Source organism: Symphodus melops, assembly GCF_947650265.1.
Source record: "Symphodus melops genome assembly, chromosome: 1".
NCBI lineage: Eukaryota > Metazoa > Chordata > Actinopteri > Labriformes > Labridae > Symphodus > Symphodus melops.
The window spans coordinates 16,872,782-16,891,982 of record NC_136691.1 but is presented as its reverse complement, the minus strand read 5'-3'; the positions used below and the strand labels follow the sequence as shown (position 1 = coordinate 16,891,982).

Below are 19,201 nucleotides of genomic sequence, written 5' to 3'. Positions count from 1 at the left end.
AGCTACTTTGTTTGCCTGAATGTTGCACCGATGACAACAAAGGCCAGTATTTATGAATTACAGATCTGCTTCTTCAATGTGCCACTAAACTCAGTCTTATATCCTCTCATCCACCCCTCTATCGCTGCCTCTCTTTTGTTTTGTCCCGTCTATGATTCAGTGGTCCATGCTGTGAAGCTGGTTCTTATTCCCTGTCTTTCCCTGCATGGCTGAAGGAAGAAGGGGCAAGTTCAGATCTGCTACTTGACGCTGGAGAGATGAACGTAACTGTACTGAGTTCCTCTTTGCTCCATTTATTCCTCCTCCAGCCACACCTCTGTCTCTTGCTCCTGCTGCTACCAGATCTTTCCTTTTGCCCCGCTCCTGTCTTAGGCTTTTAATAACTAAAGTGTGTTGTCTCTGCGAGGGGAAGGCGGGAGGTTTAGACCCGTTCACCAGAAGTCCTGGGGGCCCAGGACGAGTCAACCCTACCCATGTCATCTTCCTAACTCGTCCATCTTTAAGCCCCACGTTGCGAAGGCGGGGCAGCGGTGCCGAGGGTGACTTCTGGGTTGTCTCCATGGTACCCAGATGGTCCTTATCTAAGGTGTTTGTGTCGGCCTCCAAAAGCATCCTGGGAGAGATGCCATTATTCTCAGAGGAATAAAACGTCTGCAACTTCTCCAGACGCTCATTGATGCTCAGGTGATGAGAGTGGTCGTCCTGGTGACGGTTGTCATGAAAGCAGTCTGATCCATGGTCGGCAGCCCCATCTGATTGAGTTGTCCTGAGCGGGTGCATATGTCTGATTGGTTTTGAAGTGCTGCTGTCTCTGATTGCTTCAGCTAGTACGGGGACTTGGCAAGGGGCGGAGTCACAGAGTTGCGATGCAGAGCTTTTAGGAGGAGAAAGATGGACAAGTTCTCTGTCTCCGAACAGAGACACTAAAAAACAAAAAAATACAGATGCAATAGAATAAATATGGATGTGTAAAGATTTTGTTTCTGTATTAATTCAAAGCCTTACCTTCAGGGAACAGTGGCATCTCCCTGGTATCCACAGTGGTGCCAGGCTCTTCGTCAGTTGCTCCCTCTTCTGCAGGCAGTTGGGCAGGAAAGGGGGAGGGACGGCGAGGTGGTATTGAAGGGGAGGAAGATTGAGGTAGCTTGGGTAAAGAAGGAGAGGGTGGATGGTTCTCTGTGTCCTCTCGGTGGTCCCTCATGTGTTGGTCTTCAGGCCTCTTCCTGGTGCTCTGGTATTCAGCTGTCTGTTGGGCTCTCAGAGGTCGGCTGGACTTCTTTGAAGTCTTTCCGTTGGCTGGTTCATGCTAAAGACAAGCAGTGGTTAGATGCAAAAATGGTTTCTAATGGCATAATTTGGTGACTAAAGCTCTTTTTACCCAAGCACTGCACTGATGAACTTTTGATATTTGTTTGTTGATATTGCAGATATGCTTGTAGTAATACAAATGGTCATCTTGCCTATTGGCCAGACTAATTATGTGTGCTTTCTGGACTAAGGGTTTATTAAATTCTTTCATTTGTTACAATCGTAAAGTTGACGGTAAACTATGTATCCTTGGAACTTTTCCTGAAAATTGTAAACTGAGGAATAACAAATCGTAAAAGAACTGGCTTACTAAAACATGAGTTAAGAAATGACATGCTAACAGTTTGGGGGGGGGGGGGGGATTAGAGTTCTTGTGTGAAATTGGAGAAAGTCTCTTTGTAATGGAGCACACTGTCTGTTCTAAAATATTTGGTCAGCTGTTGATGTTGGTCTCAAATGAATGTAATAATAGTTGTCAGATTTAGGACATGAAGTAAAAATGTGTATGTTTGTTTTGAAGTTGCATTTCTTCATAGGAGTAATGATCCACATGGAAGGCCAGAGTGTATTCAGAGAAATACAAAATCATTTTTGGCGAAAAACTAAAAAGGCTTGATGAATAAATACAGCATGACAGCAGCCTCGTCCTTTGCTATCATATTCCATCCCTACATGATTAGTGTGTCTGTGTTTACAATGGTTAGACAGGTGGTGGTTGAAATTACCTGTTGCTGAGCCTTTGACTCACTGTTGTGTTTCTCTCTCCATGTGTTCTTGCTCGGCAGACTCCAGTCATTGTTCTCTAGCTTCTGACAAATCAACAACAGTTTGTCAATGTTAAAACTTGACAACACAACAGGAGGAATACTCATGTATTACAGGAATCTGAAAAGTCGTGTTTATGCAGACTTTTGTGTGTGTACAGTATGTGTGTGCTTGAAAATGAGATGTGAACCTTGCTGGTCTTGGCTCCTTTCTGACTCCTGCTGAGTTTGTTGATGAGCAGGTGATAGGAGGCCGTGATGGCTGAGGGTCTGTTGGTTGTGAGAGTGTGTATGACTTCAGAGAGGGAGTAACCCAGCGTGTCTGTCATATAGGAGAGCACGGACGAGTTCAGATCCTCAGGACACAGTCTGGAAATAATGAGAGAAAATGATAGGGATAGCAGTCATATATAAAGTGTGAAGATTGAAGCAGAGAGGAAATCTGAGCTCCTGGTGAGGATTTAATGGTAATTTCGGTTTGCTGAGCAGAGCAGAGCTGGAACATTTCTCGATTCACTCCGTTCAGAAAATGCAACATTGCCAGGAGGAGCCGTACATGATTACATTTCCACACTGTGTAAATGGAGAAAAGCCTTTAAGCCATGCTAAAATAATATTTAAAGCTGTTAACCTACTGACCACAAAAATTCTCATTTTGTTTGAAATCTCATAGTGATCTCTGTCTTGTTTTTGGTTTTTGTTCAAACATATAAGACCTTAATGTTAAATTTATAGTTTGGCTAATTTATTAAAACGAACGTGTCAAATATGAGAGGGGTTTAGGTTTGTAAAAACTTTTAACTTATTAAACCCCTTTGAGACACTTTTTGTCTCATGGGGCGTTTGTGTGTCGTGTGTAAACTGCAGACACACATCACACTTCTACCTGTTTGTATGAGAGAGTGTGTGGAGAGGCTTCTTGGCATATCCCTCGTTGATCCATCTCTCCTCCATCACAGCTCTCACACTTGGTCTCTTTTCTGGATCCGGCTCCAGGAGAGACAACACAAAGGCTGTAGCACCTGAAAAAGACGAAAACAATTTAACGTTGTATGATATCTGTGTTGAGTCTGACTACTGGGTTAAATATTTCTGTTGTTTGATATCTCTTCTTCCCCCAGGGAGAATTATCAATCAATTCTGCGGTTCGACTTCGCTTTACAGAAAGCTTTAGCATCTTTTAGCGCATTGTTTTGATTTGTGAATTTTGTGTTTTAGGTTGACGTAAAAAAAACAAAAAAAGATGCTGACATAACTGGTGGTGAGTCGAAGTTAAGTAAGTGACAACAAAGACAATTGTCATGTCACTAAAAACCTGGCAAGGTAGGCAAAAACACAAATTTTATTTATTATTATGAAATATAATTTTGTAAATTACTAAGTTTGACACAACACCTTGAAATGTGATACTATATCAATATCAAGCTCAAAGCTCTGTCTGCTCCAAGTGGCCTAAATAAATGAGTAAGTGCAGATTTTAAATTTGTCGAGCTGTATCTAGGTACAAACAACGATGGGTAAACAATGATCCAACTCTCATAAGACGTGAACTTGAATTGAAAGTGCTTCACAAAGCCATGTTTTGGCCTCCTTAAGGGAAGCGGTCTTGGGTAAATATCCAGGACACAATGGCATGCAGACAGATCAAAACACGTAAGAGCCAGTTTTGCACAGCTAGTCCCAACTACAGGGCCGATGTCATTCATTGTGATTTAACTGAAACTGTATCAGAGACAGCAGCTTGGAGAGAGGCAGGATTTCCCTTCAGGTGAACTCGTTCAACCTGTCACCTTGTGACACAGAGCTGTCCTGTGACAGCCAAGCGTGGCTGACAGTTTGACTCCAGATGGGGATTCCTGATAAGCGCCACTGCCTGGAAGAGTGTTTGCAGAAATACAAGCTCAGACTGCTCTGCTGAATTTGCTACCATCTGCAAAATGATTCATCCGAGATCAATTTGGTCAGTTTGAATCTACTGCATTCACTACTGATTTTTATCAACTAACCAGTGGAGAACTAGACGTTTAATATAAAGTGGTTCATACTGCTGTGAAACAATTATATAACAAAGCTGGGGGGGAAATTGGGATTTACATAAAAGACCGACTATAATGCAAAAGAAGAAAACAACAGCAAAAGAGGTGTTGCTAAAGTTAACAATCGATTGAGGTAACTTTTATTTAAATGAACAAGTATGACAAGAAATATTGATGCAGATGAAAAGCAAGGTGGTACTCGTTTGAAAGAAAAAAAACATACAGCCCCATACAAAGGCAGCATGAAGGTAATGTTGATAATTCAGGTGCTCGTCTGTGGCTAATCTGATCTTGACAGAGTTTCTAAGCATCAGAGCCAGACTAGTTTCCCCCCACAGTAACAGGAGCCTTGTTTGTTTGTAGTGACGTGGAGCCATGAGTGTAATGAAGTGACTGTGTGGGAGAGAGAGAGAGAGATCAAAATAAAGCAGAGAGGAACAGAGACACTGAGGTCACTGTGTACTTGTTAGAGAACAAGAAGTGAAAAAACAAACCATGAATCATTTTTTTTCTCTCCATCTTCTTCAGGACCGATTTGTGATGAGGAGAAACAAATACTGAATCATCGCTTTTGTTTACAAGGATTTCGAAGAAGAAGAAGTATGTCATTAATCTTGCGAGGGGGAATCTTGCGCAGTTTCACACCTGGTATTGAGACATGCTACACTCAAACACACATAAACAGGATCCTATGGACATGCACTAACGGAGAGATATCAGGATGAGGGCGAGCGCTTGTGTGCTGGTGAGTGGTGGGGTGTTGCCTTACTCAGCAGTGCTCTGGCACCTCTCCAGCTATACCAGACCAACTTCCAGCTTGGTCCGCATCGGGACTTGAGCTGGCGACTCACCGGTTCCCAACCCAAGTCCCTACGGACTGAACTACCACCGCCCCATTTATTCACAACTTTAATTAGCAATACTGTATGTTTAGGGTCTCACATTCAATTACATAGACTGTGTAACTATCTACTGCAATTCATTTTAATTCACACAGTTAACAGCCGCGTTTTCTGTGAAGAAGTCACTCGGAGAAACAGGTCATTTGTGGAGTTACCTTTACTGACATCACTGGGAATACTGGCGATCTCTCCACTGACCATCTTGTGGTGCAGCTGTTTGATGTTGAAAGGCTCGACAGTGAAAGGCAGAGTCCCTGTCAGCATGGCAAACATACTCACACCTCTGCACACAGGCACAGTGTAAAGAAACAAACACATTTACAAGATGCATACACAGAAATGACGTCTGTTTGATTGGCTCTAAGTGTCTCAAAACAAGAAGAAGAGGTGTAACAACTAAAGTGCTCAACAGGCACTCTTCAAACTTCTCACTTACATGGACCAGACGTCCACTTTGGGTCCATACTTCCTGTGAGCGAGCAGCTCGGGGGCCGCATAGGCAGGACTTCCACACTGCGTGTTGAGGAGCTCCAGAGACAGAGATTCAGTCTTCAGAGTGTTACTCAGGCCAAAGTCTGCGTGGAACATTTCAACAGATGCAGCAGGTCGTTAAAGACACCTTTCAGCACGCTGATCGGGCCAACATATTGTATCAACAAGTCAGATGTCTTTAGAGAAAACAGGAATGTCAACATACCCACAATCTTGATGTTGTTATGATCGTCCAGCAGAAAGTTTTCAATCTTTAAATCTCTACAAAATAAAAGAGGAGAGAACGCTGTTAAAGGAAGGGGAACATTGTGGCTCACTGTGGTCAGTTTCCTGACTCTGAACAAAATCCCTGTAGAATTTTGCACGTTTTCATTATGGAGACTTTTGGAGCAATTTACAGGACTCTAATGTTAGTACAGCTTATTTAAAGAAATAAGATTAGATTGGACCGGAATGAACTCACAGAAATAAAAAGAAAACGGGAGGTTAAAGTCAGGTTTGGGTAAACGGCAAGCTTTAAAATCCCTGTTATTTATTTGCAATTTGCCTGAAAGAACATTGGTTGATGATCATTATTTGGAGGACTATTTAGTTTTCACAGCCTCCATCATAACTTTTGAGTAAAGCTAAACTCACTAGTCGTTACTGTATTTCTAGACTTATTGTCCTTTCTCCACCCAAAGCTGTATCTTTGTGTTCACCTGGAAAAGTTGCCAGACTCCCCTGAAAGAACCCCAGCCTCACCGCGAACCACACGGCCTGCTCTCAGACTTCTGAGCGAAATGAAAATGTGCGGTCAGGAGAGAGAAGAGATCCCCTATAAACTTTAGCCTGGGAATCAGCCATGCTCCTTTCATCTGCCCTCATCTAACCAACAGACACAAAACCCAGAAAACACGGCTCACACAACCCGAGGAAAAGTTCAAAGTCCGATGGAGGAAGAAAAGAGCGAGAGCAGACATTGTCATAAAGGAGAAAATGTATGCGGTGAGCATATTGGATGTGGGTGGCATGAGGTGCATTCAAGTGCAAATTTTCCATTTATTTCCAGTTTAATCATCTCTGTGTTGGACTGCGGTGGAGAGTGTGAGTGTGTGAGTGTGTGTGTGTGAGCATGTGGGTGTGTGTGACACAGGGAGAGGTGTTATTGACAGGTTGAAGGCGACATCGTTTAGGGACTTCATTAGAGAGGAAGTCCATGATGTTGTGATGATGTGTGAATCATGGCGCCGGCGCAGGATGATGAGGTCATTGCCTGGTAATCACATTCCCACCTTCAGAGGAGCCAAGGTCCTAAACTAAAGCCCAGCTCTGTGCATAATGTGTGTGGATGCAGTCAGTGAGAGAGTGTGTGTCTGTCAGAGAGAGAGTGCTGGGTCTGTAACACCTACACAAACTCACATGCCATTAAAATAACACTCTTAACTCTCAGATTTCCTTTCTCTTAGTGTTTCCTCCTCTGTAGGCTGTTAATGCCCTGCAAACTACTTTGTGTGAGTGCCTGAATGTGCAAGTCTGACCTTTACTTCACCATGCAACACACAGCTACTGTGTGCAGGTAGAGTCCTATGTCCTGGACAGGCAGTAACATTAGAGCACCTTTCCAAAATGTATTGAAATATCTAATTAATCCAAATATCTAAAGACATAACGTGCCATTTCAACAGCCCTCAATAGGTACACTAGTTACCTGTCTGACAGAGATTTTGTATGTATGAAGATGGATGGATTTATTAATTCCCTTAGGTAAATTGCTTTAAACCCTAATGTTCAGCTACCCTATTGTCTGGAAGGTAAATATTAAGCTAGAGTTGGCAGTCTGTTACCTTATTGTTAGCACTGAGAATAAGACAGAGGCAAAGAGATAGCCTATCTCAATTCAAAGCTAACAAACTTTACCACACAACACTGGTTAAGCTCGATGAGTAGAGTCACACATCTGTGTATAACATTGTAAATGATTTGGCGCCACCGTTACGTCAATTTATTTACTTTCGCTCAGTGGAGTCGATAAAATCTACAAGAATATCTTCGACAAGAGATTGTTTTGTAGCCTTCTGTAGCGCTCTGCTTTTGGGCAATGAGCTTTCTGTGTGAAAGCGTCGACTCAGTGGAACGCTCTGCCAGACGATATGAAGTGTGTGTGTGTGTGTGTGTGTGTAGATAATCTTCTATGTTTGTTACAGACATGTTTTTTTTATATTTTGTATTACTATGTGATAGCTCTGAGCTAACTCTGGTGCAATACACCAAATATCAAACATTTATGTTTTATATTGAACACTCCCTTTACAAATAAAAGTGAAATTTAATTATTCTATTCTTTTATCCATTAATATAAATAAAGGACATTTTTGCTTTTACTTTGGACTGTTTCTTTGGATGGACAGGGACATTTCTGACACAAGCAGAAACTTTTAGATTTGAAGGGACTGTGTCAAACTCAACAGACTCATCATTTGTGGGTTCAACAACATTTGGAAACGTCTTATTTAGTCCACACCAAAACGGAAATTAGTAAAAGATATATTATTTAAGGTAAGAACTCCAAAGACAAAATCAAAACTATATATTGAAGTTGTTAAAAGTTTGAATTGTATGCATGACAAAGGCCTTAAATGTGTAATCCCTATGGCAATCTCATCTCATCTGTTGATCTGGATAATCAATGCTTCAGTACAAAATAATACACCACAAACAAACAAAGTAAAGGTTTCAGTTTCACATCATTTCTGAACCCAGTCTGCTCACATGTCCTTATCATGAAGGGGGCTTAAAGATGCATGGATGCCAAACTACTGAAGGCCTACAAAATACTGCTATAACTATGCAAAAAGTGAAGTGTGTGTGTGTGTGTGTGTGTGTGTGTGTGTGTGTGTGTGTATGTGTGTGTGGGGTAATCTCACCTGTGTACGATGCCATGTTTGTGCAGGTGATCCACTGCAGAGAGGATCTGGCGGGTAAAGCGTCGCACCTCCCTCTCCTCCAGCCTCTTCCTCTCACAGATCCTGTCCATCAGGTCTCCTCCTGCACAAAGCTCCATGGCCATGTAGTAACTGTTCTCTGTCTCCAGAGTCTGACACACACACACACACGCATATCCATGTGCATATCCATTTATTCAACAGCAATATACTGTTCGTATGATACCCTGTAAACTCCATGACTGTATTTGTAATGTGAATGCATTTCTGAATGTTTGGTTGTCTGTGTTATGAAATTGTTTTTTAATTTCATTTACCTCCAGCAGGACGACAATATGAGGATGCCGCACCATCTGATGAATTCGAGGTTCTCTCTTCATGTTCTTTAGCACGTAAGAATCCTGCCGTGCTTTCTTCTTGTCGATCACTTTTATTGCCACCTTAATGCACACACGTTAGAGAGTTGTTTAAAACGCAAAGTATTTATGTAAAAACAAACGAGAGCTCTATTTGGAGGTGTTCTTTTAACCTTATTACTGTAGTGTAAACAGAAATAGAAATTTATTTTATTTTTTATTTATTTTATTTTTATAGGGACAGTGCATATTAATAAACATTTCTGTAAATATGCCAGAGTTAGCCAAAAGGCTAATTTTCATCTGTTGTCCCTGGCCAGATTTGATAAAGGGCTCCCTTAAAAAAATAAAACACACAATAACAATATCAACCATACCTCTGGGTTCTGATCAGTAATTGTGGTTTCAAAGGATTCACTCTCAGCTCTTAAACATTGTTGATTATGAAGGCTGATTATGAAGTCTATGTTAAATGATATCTTCGAAAGGTTTTAAGAACAACAAAAAAAAGATAGAGAGCAAAATAGGATTATGAAAAGTCTATTTAAGTCTTTGTATTTTTTATCCCCTTTATTTAATTAATGTAAACTTGTTCATAGCCATTTTTTTTCTTTTTTGCTATTGATGCTGTTTATATTCCCTGTTTTTACTGTTGTTTGGAGCTGTTGTGACACCCACATTTCCTAGGGGATCAATAAAGATGATCCTTATCCTTGTGAAAAAAAAACAACAATTCAAGAAGATAGATAACAGCACACCGCTCATGGTTCCTTAAGAAATCTGTCCTTTAGTCTACAACAGTGTGTGTTTGCTTATTGGCAGCCTTGACCGCAGGTGTTGAACCTGTCGAGGGTAACCAGGGTTAAGTGGAGCAAACACCCCCAGAGGTGAGTTTGGCCGTTACCACGGCAACAAGGTCAGGTACACATGAGCCAGGTTCAGACTCAGTGACTGATGAAAGAAAGTTACCCATATATTTTCGATCAGATACACACACACACACCTGGCCTCTGCTGTGGCACAAAGTAAAACTATACGTCCGTTCTGCCAGTTAAAAGCAACAACATCAGAAATGGACAAAACAGTAAATACTGACAAACAGGAGACATGGGTTTGTTTGAACAGAGCAACATTTCATGAAAACACTATCTATACTTTCTCTGAATGCACTGGTTTCTTTGGCATCCTCACAACAAACGATAACATCATTCACAGCTTCAAATGGACCCACACTAACACAGCTTTCTTTTTTATTCAACACTTGATCTGCATACATTTTGTTTTTTAGAATTCCAGATATAGCAAGCATGAATAGATCTACTTTAAAGCAATTTAAAGATTTGTTTCCAAAAGAAATCCCTTTAACATGGTTATAAAGAAAGTAATTGCAGATGGTCTGAGTGTTTTTTTTACACATACATACAAGAATACTAAAAGGGTTTGCGTTCTTTCGACCAAAGTGGGTATAATTATCAGTTACAATCCACAAAGTACAACTTGTAACCGTGTAATCATAATCTTGTTAGTGTGTGATCTTTTTCGTGCCAATATGTCGCCATCCAATCTGAGCCATTACACTTCATTTCCCCAGTGTCTTAATCTTTCAAATCAACCAACCTTCTCCCCCGTGCCGATGTGCAGCCCCTCCATCACTTTGGCAAACGATCCCTTGTTGATCATCTTCCCCACCAGATAGGACCCCACCCGTTTGGTGTGGGGAAAGCTCCGCAGCAGCTCCCTGGGGACCTTCAAAGAGGGCAGAGACAGACGCTCCCGGCCCAGTGCGGAGGCTTCCCACTGGGACACGCCACGCTCTCCTTCCCCCCCTCCTTCGGCCACCATGTCCTCTGGAGACGGCTTCACTGCTGCAGCTGGCATCCAGGACAGGGCCCGGGCCCCATGTGGCTGCCCCTCACACACAGTCAAATCAAAAAGAAGACAGTCTACACAAAGCTAACATACCAACAGGCACACTAGTTGATTGATACTAAAGAGTCTCCCTCAGGAGCAGGTGTGTGCATATTCATTGTCCTTGCACTCTCAGGTAAGTGGATCCTTTATTCCAGACTGTCTGATGGTGGATTCCTCTTTCTGTCTTTGAATAAACTCAGGTGCCCCAACGTTTCTCTCTCACGGTGAAAGCGGACAGCCTGCAGCTATAGCTCCTCTCTGTTTCTCTCGCTCCGTCTCTCTCTGCCGGTTAGTGGATGATTAACTGTTGTGTTCTCAGGTCAGCTCCACTGATGAGGAGGACATTCAACACCGTCATTACCCCCCCATGCACACACCAAGGTGCACACATACTCACAGTTACACAGTAACCACTTAAACTCTATTAGTTTACTTCCTTTGTGAGGTTAATCTATTTATATTTTCAATGTGGCTCCTTTGAATATATCTCTAAAAAAATCAGCTGAGGATGCCTTGTTGGGGCACATTGATGAATACGGGTTAGAGGTGGACAAACAGATGGGTTCGGTTGACTCTAACTTGTAAAGCCTTGGATTTTTTTTTTCAAGTATATAGGACCAAACATTTTCAATTAGACAGTTTAAGGCTCCTGTTTGTTTGTTGTTGTTTTTTTTACCTGTGGCGATTTAGGCGTCCCTGTAGACAAAGAGTTACGTCTTCTCTTCGTCTTTGTTGATCTTGTCCTGTGCCTGTCTATGTATTTTTTTCTGAAGGAAAATATCTCATTTTGCTCTCTTGAAACAGTGACATGTAAACTCATTGTAAATCTTTGTTTTGGTACAGACATTAGAGAGCTAACAAGCAGAGACGCGCTACATCTGACAATACAAGCAAGGATCTAGACAGAAGGAAATAACGTCTGTGTGAATGTCAGCAGAAAACTTCCAGTTTGATTTTAACAGTACTGAGTCGCCGACGGGCAGTGCATTGGCATTCACAGAGTGCTTAGAAGTAGATCTATTTATTGATTTCTTTCATCATCCTCGGCAATAACAGTCACAGCTTCTGCAACATCATCCTCATGATGAATATTCTAATCAACGTCCTCAAGATCATCAGCATCATCACTATAGCATCGATATCGTTAAACCTGTAGGTGTTTTTGAAAGCGCCGGGTCTTGCTGACTGCATATTGAGTTTGATAACTCGTTCCACAACAGGGGGACTACAGAGGAGAAGAGAGGGGCCCTGTTGTGAAGGTCGGACATGGTGCCTCTCATGGGCAGAACATAGTGGGCTGGAGGGAGCGTAGTGATGAACAGGCTTTTGAATTTGATCTTACTTTGCAAAAAGTAACAGGACTATAATAAATATGTTCATTACAGTCTGACTTTCAAATACTTTTTATTGAATAATCAACTAGAAATGAAGTTCATGGAGCAGTAATGATTCCCTACAGGAACACTACCTTCATCGTTGACCTCTGCAGGGTAATTATCGTTTGTTTGGCCCTAAAAGGTTGAAGGTCAGGGTCAACAACACATCAGCTCCCCTGTAGCCGGGGGATTGAGTTTCTTTGTTTACAGCACTCCGACAGAGCAGCCGTCTACTGACCATGACCATAATGTCTGGTTCCAAACATGATGGTTTCTATGATTGTACTTGAATGGTGAGTTTAAACGATAACACAAATAATCCCAAATAAAATCAAACTAAAGCTGTGAGGCCTTCACGTTGATGATATGATGACAGAATAATACTGGGAAAAGGGACCATGGCCACAGAGGCTTGTGTTATGACAGTGATCAATGGAAAGTAGTGGTGAGGTTTTGTGCTGATGAGTGATGGCCGGCACTGAAAAAAGGCTGCTTTTCTGCTACTGTGTGTTTTTAACTCTGTGTGTGTGTGTGTGTTTGTGTGTGTGTGTGTGTGTCTGGGTCAGATTGCAGTGTGTCCATGCTTGATTCTTCTTCACTCAGCTGATGAAAGGAGGGGTAGAGCCTTATATCCGCTATGTAATCGATACACTGACAGACAAACTTATGCAACCTTGAACTGGGCGACAATGAAGCTTCTACGGTTTCATTATTTCTTTTCAACATTTTAGTACTCTTTAATATGATTCAGGCATAAACACATGTTGTCACATTTTCTTCTGTTAGGTGTGGACTCGTGCACACTACTTTTTCCCCCTATAGGTGACCATGCCAACATTTTGAAATACACATTCAGCAAAACAAACACACTTCACACTGGTTTCAACAGAATATTCGTGAAGCAGCCTCACACTCACACACAGAGGCAGGCCGCCATTAGTGGTTCATAAAATGCTACAAAAATATGAAACTAAACTCCCGCAAGAAAATCATTCGTTTTCCAAAATAGTAGAATCGTGCATTTTATCGCTCTACATGTGTGGATGTGCACTTACTCGCCAGGAGCCCTTCACTTCATAAATGGGGTCTTTAGGCCCTGCCGTGTGTGTGTGTGTCTGTGTGTGTGTGTGTGTGTGTGTGTGTGTGTGCGTGCGTGCGTGTGTGTTGAAGAAGGTGTTAACACGCCCTCTCTAATGTCGAGGGAAAGGGTGTCAAGCTGTATCTGGATCTGAATTGGACTGACACAGACGAAGTGAGAAGGACGGAAAGAAGGGAAGAAAGTGTGATAAAGAGAAGAGGAGAGCCGTCTGTGCCCGACGAGAGTGACAGATGGACGAGGGACAGGAAGTGGGTGAAAAACTAACGAGCACAGAGAGAGAAGGGATGAGTGAGAAGGAGAGAAACCGAGCCTCACGACTGAAAAACAAAGTGAAGTAATAAGACCTCAAGAGGCTTTTTATTATACCTCAGCACTGCCATGCTTAAATGTTTTGCAGAGACTTTTTTATGCGTGTGTGTTACCATGGTTCAGAAAAGGTCACTCTCACTGCCAGAGACCACAGTCTATTTGTGAGTGTGTATTTATGCACATGCACATGTTGCAAGCTATTTCGAAAAGCATCGGGATGTGTATATGTTGTTAAGATTATGCGTCTTTGCATCTATACACGTGCAAACATAAGCTTCATTTACATGCTCTATAGTATAATTATGCGTGTATACATAGCCCACTCTGTGTGTGTGTGTGTGTGTGTGTGTGTGTTGCGTTGGTGCAGAGGAATGCTGGCTTGCCTGTAGGACTTGGCGAGCTTCTCAGCGGTCACATTAAATGAGAAGAGAAACCCCCTTCTGCTTCCTGCCTGTAATAAATGGATCCCCAGCAACCATTAAGGCATATTTTAACACCAAATAACTCCCCGAAACCACACCAGAACAGACGCAGGGGACCCCCACCCCTCTCACCATCTCTTGCACCCTCTCTGTTTCTTTCATTTCTATATCTACAATAATGCTTTTATACTAAAAAAGAGCCTCAATGTCAGTATAAGATCTCTCTGGTGCAGCAGCGTGATGTGCTTTACAGTCGTACATTGTTGCCTGTTGGAGTGCTTAATGAGAGCTGTAACTCTTAGAGTCTCAAAGATAAAGCAGAACTGACTCTCTTTCAAGTTGGCCTTTTCTTCCTACTTCTTCGAGCCTTTCACATGCAGACATTGGAGCTCGATTGTTGCCCATTTTTTTAAACATGCATCTAAAAAGCAGGGTTTGTCTTCAGAGTCCTTCGACATGGGGCTTTCATTGTTTTCTTATTTCTTACAAAGAAAAAAGGAACCACGGGGTTCTAAGTCTCTAACTCGACTTTTCTCCTTTGTTGACCCCCGAGGGAGGAACAAACTTCCAAGCTCCGTTCTGTCAGCAGAGTCCCTTGGCACCGTCACAAAATAGGCTAAAGACTCAGCTGTTTTATGAGCACCATACTCAATATTATTGACGATGATAAAGATTTTAGGATGGATCATTTAGGATCACTTTATCTTTTACTTATTTGGCTAAATTGAGTTTTTCTCTCGTGGTTCACAATTCAAATGTTCTCTGGTTTCGTTTTAAGTCCGTGGGAAGCCGTGCTTCAACGGGACTGACCATCTTTACAAATGAAGACATTAAACTGTTGTAAGGGATAAAAGTGTTGCATTCTGTTTAAAGGTCAGCCAATGCTAATAAAGATCACACTAATAAAGGGCCAGACTGCACAGTGTGTTTAAATGATATGGCTCCCTGAATGTTATAAAAAAGGAAAGCGGGGCATGTTGCATATTTTTCAAATCAAGATTAACACTCAGATTTATAAACAATTCAGTTCAATAGATTATAATTATTATGATTGAATGATTATAAATACAAAAATACTTTTATAAATATACAAATGTAGATATATATTCTGCTGGCAGAAACAATGAATCACAATTGTTTTGTAAAGGAGGAAAAAGAAGGACTTAGTGTTTCAACATGTTAAAGAGACATATTGTGGTTTTATCTGAGTGTTCAATATGAAAACATGGATGAAATCTAATGATGTGTTTGTTACAGTCAAGAGCATCTTTGACCATCTCATTTGCTCTCTGGTGGTTCACCTTCATGTCAGGATCAGAGCTGCTGTCCCTGTCTGCCCTCTAGTGGACCTAAGAGACTAATGCAAGAACACTGCTTCAACACATTTGTCGGCAAATGTGTTTTCTATTTCTCCTCTCATCGCTTTCTATTCCTTCCGTTTTCTTTACCAAACGTCCTTTTTCCACTTAGGGCACAGATATCGAGGCAGCACATTCAGAAAATGTTAGTCAGTAATTGATGCCAGTATCTGCCAGATAAATACTTCCGTCCAAGATCAAGGAAAATCAGAGAAACAAAAACCTCAGGCAGAGATATCAACTCATCCATGTAAAATCATTCAAATAGGACATGAAGCACTTCTTTGTAAAGTGTAAAGCCTCACTGTTACCACCTGTGCACGTAGCTAAGTGAAACCGTGTGCAGCATGTTAACACTCATTGTGGAAGGTTTGTTGTTGTCAAAAGAGATTTGGATAAATGTAGGGCTTGATTAACTGAAGTCAACGAAACAGCTTGAGGAAATGTGAGTCACTTCAGCACAACATGACTCCTGCAGAGCAGAATCGGGTTGTTGAACAGCATGACACAGTGAAGGGCAGAATTTAGGGAATATAAAAGTGGGGGGGTGGAAATTGAAATGACAAAAAGTGCCTGCACTTTTATTGAACCTATACTAAAAACAAAAAACAAAAAAAAAGACTAAGGGTAATTTTCACTCCAGGCTTGGCCCTTGTCATGATGATGTCACCGTCTGTTCCTCGGTTATCTCTCCTCTTAGGAAGTGGGTTAGCTGGCTGTCACTCCTTGATGACTTCATCCCTGGCCGCAGACTCCTTGACGTGTCACCACCCGTCATTGACACCCGCCATCTCTTCCCTGTGTCATCATCAGTCAGAGCGGTGTGGCATGCTAAGCGTGTCATCAGTCAGCGCCTGCGTGCTGCTGCGGTTTAAACCTCTCGTGTTCTGTGGCCTCAGCTGCAGAGACGCTGATTGGAAACGCTTCTCTGTGGTTTCTAAACAGACAAACAACGGCTTTAAGCTGAGCGTCTTCAACATATTATACTGTGACTGCAGAAGAGAGACCAAACCGCCGCTGCCCACAGAAACATTTCAATGAGATCGGGTTGCTTCAACCAGAAATGGTGCTCTCCAAACAGTCAGGGGAAGTTTTCTTTGTGAAAAGATCATGTGCCAAGAAAAACTGAAATAAAGAAAGGGCAAAAAAATTAAATAACAGTAGTAGCTTGCTTTGATTTAAGGCTGTCTTAAATGTTAGGACTAGTCTAGACACAGTGCGGTGATATTCAAGTGTTGAAGTATCAGATAAACTTGTCTGCGGCATCACTTTCCCTGCATCTCAAATGCAGCTGAGCTGTGGTTGTAAAGTGAGCATCGATCAACAGAATTAGATCCAAAGAACTGATATTCTTGAAACAACATTATTACTGAACACTGTAATCATGGTCATCACAAGTATTTTATGAAGTCTTTACTCTAAAGTCCCCCCGGGCCCCAAAACTGGCCAAAGAAGCTTTTAGATATGAAAACAAACATGATCTGAACACATAATTTAAAGCACTGATCAAACTATCAGAATTGCAATTTAATGGAAATTCTTTGTATAATCTATATACACATGAGTTTTCTTTAAAATGATTGATAAAAACTATTCTCCCTATCACCATACCATGTCTGCACACCAGGGTTGGAAATGAATGTTTTTGCCTACCTGCCACTGTGATTAGTGGATTAAAAAATGATGATTTATTTACCTGCAAATTATTATTTTTATTACATATAATTTCAAATCAAGGTTTACAGTATTCAAGACATGTTTCGACTAGATACTGACATGATCTGTCTTTCGCTTTAAAAACAAAAAAATCCATTCATTTTAGTTATTGTAGTTTATTATTAAGCTGGTAAAAGTTTCCAGTACAGCCATGTCCTCAAAGGCTCGACTGAGAGGAAATTAATCTGTGTTTTAAAATATGAGCTCGGCCTATAGGAGAGTCTTAGAGAAGCTAAACCTTCTTTTATTTACCTGCCATTGTGACAAGTGGGTTAAACAAATTTGGTCTGACAGGTGGTTATTTCCAACCCTACAAACATGTAAGCCCGACCGATTATCGGCCGATATCAACATGTCTTGTGACAATCACATCAGCCAATTTTATTGCAGATATGTGCCGATTTTACCAGATTTTTTTTTACCAGTCAAAAAGCATTTCATTTGAGTCTCATGTAGTAAACTAGAAGTTCTCTTTACAGCTGACTCTAGCAGAGTATGCTATATGGATTAAAACAAGCACCGTCACACTTCAAAGTGTCAAAGAAAACTTTCCAGTTGAGTTACCATTTGTCTTCATTGTATTATATATCTTCTCCTCAAGTATTTGATGTCTGCATTTAAGGCATCCGTGTGTACATCTACATCTATCTCTACAGATAACAACATTGATCGAAAAAGATCATCCAATCAGTATCTATCCCCCCCCCCCCCCCCCTCGGAGAGATTCATATCAGTGTTCATGTATAATTGTTATTAATAATATATCTTAATACACATTATTTACAGAATCTTTTGTAAGCATTGGATGGTTTACTGTTCATTATGCGTTTTCGAAATGTAAAACTCAATAAAATATGTCTCTTAAATTATGAGTAAACGTCAAAAATATGTCATTAAAAATGGTTCCAGTTATCCAGACATTATGTAACTTTTCAAAGGTCTTAATCTTCTCAGAAAAGAAAGCGAACAAATATAACCGTCCATCTTATCTAACTTGTTCTGTTGGTGTTGAGTTCTTGACAATACGTTTCGCAGGCTGAAAATTTACTGTGAGCAGAATATTGTAGATCCAACACACACATGGGTAAAAAATGTCTTTCCCAGAACTTCAGTCTATCACACTCTGCTAATCCCACACAATCCTGACCGAGCTTGAAATGGGAGTTTATGTCACGGTTGGTTTAGAGGTTTTCTACTGTCAACAAAAGCCTTACAAGAGAGAGAGAGAGAAAAAAGGAGAGAGAGAGAAAGAGAGAGACAAAGAGAAAGTTAGAGAGAGAGAGAGAGAGAGGGAGAGAGAGGTCTTAAAGAAAATAGTGAAAGAAAGGGATGAAACCGAGCCCACCCCTTGGAGCTGAGAGGCTGAAAACGGAGCTGTTATACCAAAAAGTGCACTCCCACTGTTGCTAATGTCGACCGTGTGTGTCTCTGTGTGTATATGTGAGTTCATGTGCACACTTGTGTGTGTTTTCAGATGTTTGAGCTCGCGTGCGTGTGTGTGTGTGTGTGTGTGTGTGTGCGTGTGCGTGTACGTCTGCCTGCTGTGCCGCTCCCAAATTGAAATGTGAAAGAAACGTGTTGGAAGGTGATGACAAGAGTGAAGTGAACCAGTCGTTTCCTGAAGGCCCAGGCCAGATGTGTCGCACACAGAGCCTCAGAAATCTGCTGCACATTTCCCTTTAATAACCAGGATATTTCAGGGGGGGCTCTAGGTGAGTGTGTGTGTGTGTTTTTTCGTGCATGTGATCTTACCTGGGTGCAAATGTTGTGTTTTACGTTTTTGTTTGTGGGGGAAGTGTGTGTGTGTGTGTGTGTGTGTGTGTGTTTCGGGGCAGGATGGGGTATGTGGTTTCTTACTTTAATTGGACGTTTTCAGACTGCAGAGCTGCAGAAAGTAAAGGAAGAAAAAGAGGAGGAGCAAGGCGACGGAGAGAGAGAGACAGAGAAGCCTGACAAACTGAGGGGCCACACCTCCCATCACCACTCAGGACACACGCACACACACACACACACACACACACACACACGCATACACACCGTCTATTCCATACAGTACTCAGCTACTGACCACAATGCCTGCCACTTCCTCAAGGAGCAGGCCCCTGGCGCCTAGAATAACAAAGAAAATATTCAGCTCCATACTGTCTGATGTCTTCATATTTCCAAACCTTCTGTTCTCATATAGGCATGATTCATGGACGTTAACTTAGAAATACAATCAGATCCTT

General features: G+C 41.5%; 1 protein-coding gene across 1 annotated transcript; it reads right to left on the bottom strand.

Moving 5' to 3' along the window:
• Positions 1-10,730, bottom strand: LOC306836359 (uncharacterized protein). Its single transcript, XM_079363378.1, has 11 exons — positions 10,400-10,730; positions 8,744-8,866; positions 8,409-8,578; positions 5,708-5,763; positions 5,447-5,585; positions 5,166-5,293; positions 2,959-3,094; positions 2,264-2,441; positions 2,034-2,117; positions 1,006-1,306; positions 1-923 (listed from the first exon to the last, which is right to left on the bottom strand). Exons 1-11 carry the CDS (start codon positions 10,658-10,660, stop codon positions 157-159), a joined length of 2,343 nt encoding a protein of 780 aa, XP_079219504.1. The 5' UTR covers positions 10,661-10,730; the 3' UTR covers positions 1-156.
• Positions 10,731-19,201: the final 8,471 nt, after the last annotated feature.

Excerpts from the sequence above, each read along its gene's own strand:
- LOC306836359 (XM_079363378.1), bottom strand. The coding sequence starts at position 10,660 with ATGCCAGCTGCAGCAGTGAAGCCGTCTCCAGAGGACATGGTGGCCGAA. Across the intron at positions 5,586-5,707 it reads TAACAACATCAAGATTGTGG|ACTTTGGCCTGAGTAACACT; the intron begins GTATGTTGACAT and ends TGTTCCACGCAG. Across the intron at positions 5,294-5,446 it reads AAAGTGGACGTCTGGTCCAT|AGGTGTGAGTATGTTTGCCA; the intron begins GTAAGTGAGAAG and ends GCCTGTGTGCAG.